The 11,155-nt window shown below is 44.4% G+C and overlaps 1 protein-coding gene across 4 annotated transcripts in view; it reads left to right on the top strand.

Annotated features, from left to right (window-relative positions):
* Positions 1-11,155, top strand: part of Pik3cb (phosphatidylinositol-4,5-bisphosphate 3-kinase catalytic subunit beta) — a 101,834-nt gene that overhangs the window by 23,818 nt on the left and 66,861 nt on the right. For all 4 annotated transcript variants that reach the window (NM_029094.3, XM_030244688.1, XM_011242829.3 and 1 more), the window contains exon 3: positions 10,701-10,887. In NM_029094.3, the coding sequence (NP_083370.2) occupies positions 10,735-10,887 (153 nt within the window). In that variant the 5' untranslated portion in view covers positions 10,701-10,734. The remainder of the gene's footprint in view (positions 1-10,700; positions 10,888-11,155) is intronic.

The following is an 11,155-nucleotide window of genomic DNA, read 5'->3' as shown; positions in this document are numbered from 1 at the left end:
GTCTTTTCTCTCTGCCCAGTTTCATGTCTGCCTTATGTCAGATTCATATTCATTGCGCCTCTGCAGCTGTTTGTGAAAACAGTAATTCTCAGAAGGTGCTAAAAGGGGGAGAGCCATCAGCCATCGCTATGTTGGTTTCCATGGGCGGTGGGTGCTTTAAGATGCAGTGTGCAAAGTAATTAGCAGAGAGAGAAGCTGGAGTCAGCAGTGAGGGCTTTGCTAGCTTCATGGAGGCACTCTCTTCACTCTTCCTCGGGATTCTGTTTCCTGTTTGGACAGAGAAGGAAGAGTTTTGATACTGAACCACCTGTGACTAATGATAATGAGTTTTAGTTATAGCTTGCAACTGTGTGTGTTTGACTAGTGAAGACCAATTGTAACAGACTGAAAATGAATAATGACCCAAATGCAGTAGACTCTCCTTGTGTTTTCATTTAAGAAGCAGTTGTTGGTACAGAGTGATCTCTTTCTTCCATCCCTGGCTCCTGTTGTCACTGTTGTAAGGAGAATGAGATGACGCAGGTGGTCATCCTACAGACCCCGCATCTGAGGTTGGCACAGTCATTTCCACTCATTCCAGTGGAGAGACCTGCGTATACTGCCACAGTGACTGCACAGGTAGCTGGAATGTATGGCTTACCTGGTGGCCCACTGTGGCCCACAATTCCAAGTCTGTCACAGTGACATTGAGATCTTATTTCTTAGGCCTCAGTCTCTGTCCTGTATGGTGTCCCGCCCCCCTGTTCCTCTCCCCTACCCCATACTTGGACTGAAGGTGCACACCACCAAAGGCCTTACTTTTAAAATTTAAGATATCGAATCCATCCGTCAGGGGTGGTGAGGCGGCTCGGTAGGTGAAGGTGCTTATCAGTAAACCTGAGAACCCAAGTTTGATCCCTGGGACCAACATGGTGGAGGGAGGGAATCAACTCTCACAGGTTCTCCTCTTTTACACATGTAATATAATCTACATGTCTGCCCTTTCCCCACTTGCTCACACAAAAACAAATATAATTTTAAAAGTGAGGAAAAGGATATTTAAGAATGCATATTCTCGCTGGGCGTGGTGGCCCATGCCTTTAATCCCAGCACTCGGGAGGCAGAGGCAGAGGCAGGCGGATTTCTGAGTTCGAGGCCAGCCTGGTCTACAAAGTGAGTTCACAGGACAACCAGGGCTACACAGAGAAACCCTGTCTCAAAAAAACAAAGAGCAAACAAACAAAAAAGAATGCATATTCTCAAGATTTATAGCAGCAAGCTTTCCCTTAGTGATAAAGGCCAAGTGTCTCCCAGCATCTCCACCCACATCCCATGGTATAGAAATTTACTCTGTAACAGGCGGTCCTTACAAGTTCTACCCATATTCTGTGGGAACAAAATACCCATGTAAGGAGTTACAGAGACAAAGTTTGGAGATGAGACGGAAGGAAGGACCATGCAGAGACTGCCCCATTCGGGGATCCATACCGTAATCAATCACCAAACGCTGACACTATTGCATATGCCAGCAAGATTTTGCTGAAAGGACCCTATTATAGCTGTCTCTTGTGAGGCTATGCCAGTGCCTGGCAAATACAGAAGTGGAGGCTCACAGTCATCTATTGGATGGAACACAGGGCCCCTAATGGAGGAGCTAGAGAAAGTATCCAAGGAGCTGAAGGAGTCTGCAACCCTATAGGTGGAACAACAATATGAACTAACCAGTACTCCTGAGGTTGTGTCTCTAGCTGCATATGTAGCAGAAGATGGCCTAACCGGCCATCATTGGGAGGAGAGGCCCTTGGTCTTGCAAAGATTATATGCCCCAATACAGGGGAATACCAGGGCTAGGAAGTGGGAGTGGGTGGGTTGGAGAGCAGGGTGTGGGGAGGGTATAAGGGACTTTTGGGATAGCATTTGAATTTTAAATGAAGAAAATATCTAATAAAAAAATGGAAAAAAAAAGAAATTCAGGCTGTAACAGGCGGTTCTTACAAGTTCTACCCATATCCTGAGTTGTAGAAATTCAGGCTGTAACAGGTGGTCCTTACTAGCTCTGTTATCACAGTCAAGCTTTTGAAGTTCACTAGCTTTTCCCAGATCCTAGATGCAGGCTTTATCCTGGAGCCAGACTTGGCAGCCCATACTGTAATCTCAGTACTCAGGAGGCTGAGGCAGGAGGACTGCTGCTAGTTTGAGGCTAGCCAGCGATGCACACTAAGACACTATCTAAAAAGAAAATATAGAAACGAGACTTCATTTAGCAAGTTCTCTGAGATTATGAATTTGTGCACGCTGGCAAACATATTGGTACCATAGCTGGTTTTGAAGTAATAAGAACTGGTTCAAATAGTCTGTGTTCTTTAGGAAGCATGACTGTTTTATTTATTTATTTATTTATTTATAAGTTTTTGACACAGCATCTTGCTTTGTAGCCTCAGCTTGCCTCTTGCCTGCCTCTGCTTCTGGAATGCTGGGATTAAGGATATGCACACACACACACACACACACACACACACACACACACTTGTGTGTGTGCACATGCATAAATACATGAGGGTGGGGACAGAGAGAATAGAAGAGACGAGACTGATTCATTTGCATGAAAGCTCCGCTGATTCTGATTCCTTCAGAGGAGCGTACCTCCACTGCCCGGCCATGCTTGCTCCCAGCAGCCCTTCCAGTTCATCTTACCACCCTGCTTCCTTGGGGAGTTCAAGCAGGTGCTCCGTAGTCCTCCTTCCCAACCGTCACCCTGATCCTGTGGTTGAGGCTCCTGTAGGCTGAGGTGCACATCACCGCAGTGAGCCATCTCAGCCACGTTTCTTCATAGAAGGAATGCTGCCCAGCAGAGATGGAGCAGACCTGACTCACAGTTCACCACTCAGCAGACATAAGTGCTCTGTGCAGGCGAGATGCAGACTGCTTGCTCTCTTGTTTTTAAATTTTGTTTTTTATATGTGTGGATGCATGTCTGTGTACCATATGTGTGCAGTGCCTACAGAGGCCTGAAGAAGGCATTGGATCCCTGGGAATAGAGTAACATGGTTGTGAGCTGACTCCATGTGGGTGTTAGAAATTAAACCCAGGTCTTCTCCAGGAGCAGCTGGTGCTCTTAACCACCTAGCCATCTCTCCAGCCCCAGTGTTTTATGTTTTAGATCTGATCTTTCCTCAATTCAATGTGCAGTGTGCCTTTAATAGAGTGACTATTTAGTAAACACTAATTGGACTCAGGACCTTATCTTGCTAGGTAGGCATTCCACCTCTGAGCTACGTCACTAGCCTCTCTCCTCCTTTCTGCTCAGTGCCTTGCACTAAATGAGTTTATTGTGTCCTCTAAAGAGAACAGGCAGCGCACGGAGACTCCAGTGACAGATACCTCTTTATTATCTTCAGTTCCCTACTCTCTTTTTGCTGTCAGTAATAAGGGCGAAACAAAGCTACTCACAAAATCCATTTTGTTACTCATGTCCAGATATCTTAAAAGGAAAATTGTCATCAGAGGCACAATCAAAACAGAAAAATTCTGTGCAAACCAAAGTTAAACCATATGCTAAAGAATAGTAAGTCCTGAGATGGCTGTGGATAAAGCCAGTGTGTATAGCTTGCTCTTTTACACTGTATGTATTATCGCTTATTTTCAGAACGACGGCAGACAAATGGTTAAGAGGTCCAGAGCCCATAGTAGAGCTTTTCCTACAGCTGAAGCTATTTAAAATTCTTCTCCTGTTGCTATTTGCCATCCAGATGGCTGTCTGGCCCTGGTTCAGTTCCTAGATGTGAGGCCGACGGTTACTCAGTAGCACTGCTACACACGTGTACGGTGGGCTCATGACTCTGTCACAGCGTTTACTTGTGTCTTCTGCCACACAGAGTCCTCGCTGATGGTCCTGGTACTTACGAGTAAGAGCCACACGGTGGGGGTACACCTAGGGAGGGCCCCATCTGCTCAGAGAAGGGGAAGGGAGGATGGGGCAAGGATTGTGGGAGGGGCAGTGAGCGGGATGTAAAGTGAATAAGTACAAGATAATAATAATAATAATAATAAAAAAGAACCAGGGAATCCTTGGAAGATTTGCTAACATTCAAAAGAGCCCACTTAGAAGCCTGTCAGACACAGCCTTCGGAGTAAGGAACAGAAACCAACCAGCGCTCAGAGACTGGAACTTCTGAAAAGTTTCCTTTTGTATAGTTTCCTTTTATATTGATGAAGACTTTTCCAGCCTTTTGGGGTTATTCTGTCCCACATAACCAGCTGGTCATGGTGACATACACCTTTAATCTTGGGAGGCAGAGGTGGGCAGATCTCTGTGAGTTCCAGGACAACCAGGGCTTATGTAGAGAGACCTTGTGTCAAAACAAAACAAAAGTGGTAATGATAGAATTAAAAACTCAAATATATGTTGTTGTTGTTTCTGAGACAGGTCTCTGTGTAGACCAGGCTGGCCTCAAACTCACAGAGATCCACCTGCCTCTGCCTCCCAAGTCTTGAGATTACAGAGGTGCACCAGAACACCCAGCTTCTCTCTGCTCCTTCATTAAACCCACTTGCACTCTCCTCACCCTCTCCTTAGCTTCCATCTCCTAGGTCCCATGTGGGCCCTCATGCCAGTCAGGGTATGGTAAGCTATAGGAACCATGGCGGATAATCACTCAGTAAGAGGTTTGGCTTTTGTTTTGGAAATACTTCAGCAAAACGGTAGTAGATGATGCTTGTGTCTGAACTTAGGTGCCTGTTGTCTGTGTCTTTTACCAGTACAGACTGTCCTAGCTGAGCATGCTAGCAGCTTCGTAGTCATGGCTGCTGTAGATCCTGTGATTTGGCTTACAGATTAACGACCTACTCTTGTTACATGGCTTTTCATTCACAAATAGGAAAAAAGTCATGAATACTTGTCCCTTAGATAAGTTCTAAGGGAAGACGTGTGTCACAAGGCAGAATTTCTGGGATGTACACAAGCAGCAGGAGTGGCCTAGTATTGGAATTCACAAGATACAGTGCCCTTGTAATGGGAGGAAGAGTCTGTAGTAGCCTTTGCCATTCCTTCTGGGCATTTGCAGCAGGATCCCGTGAGTTCTAAGCAGTTGTAAAGCAGTTATGTGAATTGTGTTTGTTTTGGTCAGAGGAATTTAATTTTAAGGCACACCCCTCACTTGGCCTTCTTTACTGTGTATGTGGGTGTTAACAGTGCTCATGAATAGACTTTTCCCACTCTCACTCAGGTGTGGGAACAAGCTCAGGATACCATGCTTGCAGGGCAGATCCCTTGCCTGCAGAGCCCTCCTGCTGTCTTGTCATTCTGGCCTCTTGTTTGAACTGATTTTGAATTGTTAATCCACAGTGAATGATCACAACAGCAGGAATGGTGCAATTCAGATTAGTGAAAGAAAATGGTGATAAATGAAGTAGAAATGCCCTTGCTGAGACCCACAGCATCCCATCCAAATTGTTACTCAAGAAACGAAACATCTCCAAGACATGCTGCTCTAACCGCAGTGCTTGTCTAAGTCAGGAGAAGGTTACAGGTGGGCAGATTTCTGTGAGTCCAGGATAGCCAGGGCTATGTAGAGAGACCTTGTGTCAAAACAAAACAAAAAGTGGTAATCATAGAATTAAAAACTCAAATATATGTTTAAAGACGTATAAAATTAGTCTTTTAACTTCATTATAAATTTACTTTTTGTTTTGCATTTTGTTTGTGTACACATGAAAAATTTAAAATTACTTTAGAGAGATCTCTTTCATAGCATTACAGTGCTTTAAAATTATTTTTAAAATGAAATGCTGAAGTTCCACATGATAGTAGTTATATGTAATCCATTGTAGTTTTGCTGCAGTCAGGAGAATTACAGTGAGCTTGAGGCTAGCCTAGGTTACAAAGTGAAAACATGTTGGTAAAACAAAGTAACAAAATGGCTTAGTTTTACTGCAGAGCAAAGTAAGTGGTGGAATGGGGAAGAGTCCTAGTAGCAGCTATCACTTAAGTCACCTCTGAAGGAAGCCTCCAGGCTGCAGTAGCAGATATAGCCTTTGCTGCCAGTGTGCATGGTGTCTTCCAGTGGCTGGAGAGTAGGGCACACAGAGAGGATAATGACAAAGAATCCAGTTATCAGAGGAAGACAGGGAACCTTGCGCCACCAGGGATGCATGATTAAAATAGTATGCTTAAGGGAAAAGGCCCGAGATTTCCCGGAGTGGGAGAAGGTGGGCGCTGGCGACATCTAGATGCTCTGCGGAGAGTGGCGGAACCCTACTGTTTGCTCCTTTTCCTAGCTTCGAGCACACGTTTCCATTCTCAGGAGGGCCTTTCTCTCTTAGAAACGATTACTATCCACATGGTCCTCCGGCATCTTTTTGTTCCAGGACAGCAAAACCTGGAAGGCTGAGTGGGTGTCCCCCTGTATATACTCAAGGCACACATAAAACAGTAGACTCACCTTTCTTCGCACTTTATCATGGAAATAAGAAAAAACGTATCCTTTAATTTTCTTTCAGAGCTTCTTCTATCCTTTTCGGAGTTGTTTTGGTTGTGCTTGTTCACATGTGTACATGTGTGTTGGTTTCTCCTTCTTTCCTGATTTAGAGAAGTACTTTAGTGGCTTAGCTGGCATGCTGCTGGGGAAGTGGAGGTCTCTATATTGTTCCTCTTTCTCCTGTGAACAGACACGGCTTGTGTTCTGTAATTCCTGTCTAAGGGTTCAGTGGGGCCAGTTGTCCCTGCTGTGTTCTGTACCCCTAAAGCTTCCCTGAGAAGTTGTCATACCTAAAAATATTCTGTTCTCAGTGTTAGATCTTATGTTTTCATACTTAAGATACAATGACCTAAGCTCTTGAAGACTTGGTAGCCCTGTGCAGAACATTTCCTTTAAAGGAGGTGTGGGAAACATGGCTAATTGCTTTGAAAAATGAAAGAATACCCTTTCTGCTCCTGTCCCTGACTTGCTGGATAGGGCTGTCTCTGGGCTTTGGTTTTCTTACCTTTCTGTGAGGAGAGTATGCTACTCTTAAGACTCCTCCTGACCGGAAGCTCATAGGCTTGGCTCTGCATGTAGCACTTGCTCTCTGGAAGAAGGACGACAAGGCAAAGGAGAACAAAATGTTTTACTTTCAATTTAGTAGCAGCAGTGGGAGGTGCAGTGCTGGGCCTTGAACTCAGAACCTCATGCATGCTAGGCAGGCCCTCCCCACCATACTAATAGTTTACTTCCTTCCTTCCTTAATAGCCTTTCTTTCTTTCTTTCTCTCTTTCTCTCTTTCTTTCTTTCTCTCTTTCTCTCTTTCTTTCTTTCTTTCTTTCTTTCTCTCTCTCTCTCTCTCTCTCTTCCCTACTTTCTTTCTTTCTCTCTCTTTCCTTCCTTCCCTTTTAATTTTATTCTTCTCTTCTCTTCTCTTCTCTTCTCTTCTCTTCTCTTCTCTTCTCTTCTCTTCTCTTCTCTTCTCTTCTCTTCTCTTCTCTTCTCTTCTCTTCTTTCTCTCTTTGAGACAGGGCTTCTCTATGTAGCTCTGGCTGGCCTGGAACTAGCTCTGGCCTGGAAGAGAGATCTGCCAGCCTGTGTCTCCCAAGTGTTGGGGCTGAAGGTGTGTACCACCACTACCACCCAGCTGTGATTGTATTTTCTTAAAAGTATTTATTTTTATTTTAGTGGGAGGAGTTGCCCTTTTTGAGACAAGGTCTTTATTTCAAAGCTCTGGCTGTCCTAGGCTAGTCTCAGACTCACAGATCTGCCTGCCTTTGCCTCCTGAGTGCCAGGATTAAAGGTGTGTGTTACCATGTCCTGTTTTACAAGTATTTTTCTTTGTTTGAGACATGGGTTTTCTGTGTAGCCATCTGTAGACCAGGCTGAGCTTGGACTCAGGAATATTCTTATTTCTGCCTCTTGGTTGCTGGGATTAAAGGCCTGTACAACCACATCTGCCTTAAAGTATTTCTAATAGGAACAAGGATGGTGATGTATGCCTGTAACCCTCATTTGGGAGGTGGAAGCAGGAGATGCTGGAATTCTAGGCTACTCTGGATCCTGTGAATCTGTGTCTCTCAAATAATATCTCCCCTTGTCTTGGGGATGGAGCTCTATGTGTAGTGCTTGCCTAGAATAGCCAAGGCTCGGGGCTTGATCACCAGCATTTGGAAAAATAAAATTCTAGGCATGATGATAATCCGAGCACTTGGGAAACTGAGATGGGAAGATTGGTGTGACTGTAAGGGCCAGCCTCGGCTAACATAGTACAGGATTTTGGCCTCCCCAACCAGCCCCTTAAACCTAACCAAAGCAGAGCAAACCAAGCCAAGCCTCTACAAAGCAGATGTGATGGCACACAATTGTTACCTAGTCCTATGGTAAACAGGAGGGTCTCCATTTTGAGACTAGCTTGGGCTCTATAGGATACTGTTTCAAGTGAAACCCCCATAGCTAAAAACACTTAGAGGGGACCTCTGCAGAAGCTTTCCCATTCCCACTTATTGTTAGGGTCCATTGGATGTGCTTGTAGCCAAGTAGCACACACAGACAGCAGTGTCCTAGACCTGAGTCAGTGTGGTTTCTAGATGTGTGTCTAAATTTGACATAGTGGTGACTTAAAGTGAACTTAAATAACTGGTGACTAGTGACTTCCTTGTGCTTTTCTTTTCTTGTACTTATTTTTTTTTTTAACGTGTGTCTGTGTGTGGATATATGTACATAATTTCAGATCCCTAGGAAGCCAGAGGTGTTGGATCCCTTGGAGTTACAGCCGTTCAAGCTGGGTGCTGGAATCAAACCCATGTCTTTTGTGAGAGCAGGAAGAAGGGGCAGCCACTGGAGTCATCTCCCCAGCCCTGTTTGCTGTTGTTTTTAATTTAATTTAATTTAATTTTTTAAAAGCCAGATCTCTCTGTATGTAGCTCAGACTATCCTCAAACTCAATGCTTCTCTGATTTAGCCTCCAAGTAGTGGGATTCTAGACATGAGCCCCCATGACTGCCTTGCTTTGGTTATTTTATTTTACTTTTTTAACATCTGATTTGTGTGTGTGTGTGTGTGTATGTGTCTTCCCTAAGAGAAGATAGCTCATAGGAATTGGTTCTCTTTCCATGTGGGTCCTTATAGCTGGTCTTTGGCTACTTTGTGGGTTCTTTTTTTTTTTTTCTACCCTTGTCCATCCCTAACACCAGTTAGGGGAGGAAAAGGGATAGAGAGAGGAAAGGGGGCACCATTAATTTTAACTACTTCCTCCTGATTGGGGGGGGGGGGGGAATCAAGGTCCTTAGGGCAATTTTAATCTTTGCTGTCAGGATATCTAATTTGTTCTTCTGTCTTCTTTGTGCATGACTAGTTAAAAAAAAAAAAAAAAACACGAACAACTAACAACCCTGGCTCCTAGGGCCTAGCTAGCATTTATACACCCTCTGAAAAGTCCCCAGAATTCCAAATGTCACACAGTTGCAGAAACTATCTGCAGCTGGCAAAATCACACCCCTACTAGAGCACGAGGCAAATCATAGTCAGCTGCTTTAGACAATCTGAAGCAGTCCCATATCCCACACCTGAGATTAAAATGAAAACATATTCTCATAATATTTCTTGTGTTTTTCAAAGAAACCAAAATTCTCACTATAGGTCTTGGTGCTGAGACAGCTCTCCAGCCTCCTCTTTGCTTTTTTGATTTTGTTTTTTTTTTTTGTTTTTTTTTTTTTTTTCAGACAGAGTTTCTCTGTGTAGCCCTGGCTGTCCTGGAAGTGACTCTGTAGACCAGGCTGGCCTCGAACTCAGAAATCCGCCTGCCTCTGCCTCCCGAGTGCTGGGATTATGGGATTATAGGCGTGCGCCACCATGCCCAGCTCCTCTTTGCTTTTTTAAATGCCACATTTAGGGGTCTGGAGTGATGGCTCAGTGACAAAGAGCATTTGCTGTTCTTCAAGAGGACCCAGGTTCAGTTCCCAGCACGATACTGGGGTGGCTTATGATGGCCTATAACTCAAACTCCAGATTTCATGCCTTTGGCCCCCATGGATACTGTCGATCACCCTGACATACTCAACCCCATTACTTAAAATCAGAAAGACAAACCATATTAAGCTGGTCTCCTGCTGCATTATCGTCTGTATTGAATAAGAATTAATTGTAGGGGGGCTGGAGAGATGGCTCAGTGGTTAAGAGCACTGACTGCTCTTCCAGAGGTCCTGAGTTCAATTCCCAGCAACCACATAGTAGCTCACAACCATCTGTAATGCAGATATGATGCCCTCTTCTGGTGTGTCTGAAGACAGTGACAATGTACTCACATACATGAAATAAATAATCTTTAAAAAAAAAAAAAAGAATTAATTGTAGGAGCTGAATAGGAATCAGAGGTTTGAGACAATTTCCTGCTCTTGTAGGAAGCCTGGATCTTGTTTCTAGCACCCAATTTGGAGCAGCTGAAAATAATCTGTAACTGCTCCAGGGAGCCCCATGACCCTCTAAGCCTCTGTGGGCACTGAGCATGAACATCTTCACGTAGACACTCACATACGTACATAAAACAGAACTCTTTCTTACAGAACTGGTCGTAGATGGGCAGCTCTCCATTTTCTGGAGGTTTGTATGCTTTGCTGCGTTCTAGGCTTCCGTGTTGGTCTGGTTCTCCTGCTCAGTGTCTCCTGTAGCTTCGGGCTAGAAGGGCGGCCCAGCATGCCTGGACGCCGTGCCTTATTGTAAAGACCGACTGATGGCTTATTGTTCCCTTCTACTTGGTTCCAGGGCCCTGAGGTTATGAGTGTGCTTCCGCCCTATCATGCCTCCTGCTATGGCAGACAACCTTGACATCTGGGCAGTGGACTCACAGATTGCATCCGATGGCGCCATATCCGTCGATTTCCTTCTGCCCACCGGGATTTATATCCAGTTGGAAGTACCTCGGGAAGCTACCATTTCTTATATTAAACAGGTATGTTTATATTAGAATTTCTCAGGATTTAGCTACTTTCTTTGCAATTTACTGGAAAAGACATTATAGAAAATAATGTAAATCATTGCTAAAGCAGAGAGACGTTTCACTTTCAGGCCATCGCATCTTTAAATTTTTGATATGTCCTATTTTTATATAAACATGCTTAGTCTCCCACCTTTGTTTTTAACCTACATGTAACAGCAGTGTTAAGATTGGTGGTAATGACTGGTCGGTGGTGGCGGTGGTGGCGGTGGTGGCAGTGGCG

Source organism: Mus musculus, chromosome 9, assembly GCF_000001635.26.
Source record: "Mus musculus strain C57BL/6J chromosome 9, GRCm38.p6 C57BL/6J".
Taxonomy (NCBI): Eukaryota; Metazoa; Chordata; class Mammalia; order Rodentia; family Muridae; genus Mus; species Mus musculus.
Note: the sequence above shows the minus strand (reverse complement) of the source record. Positions and strands in the feature narration are given on the sequence as shown.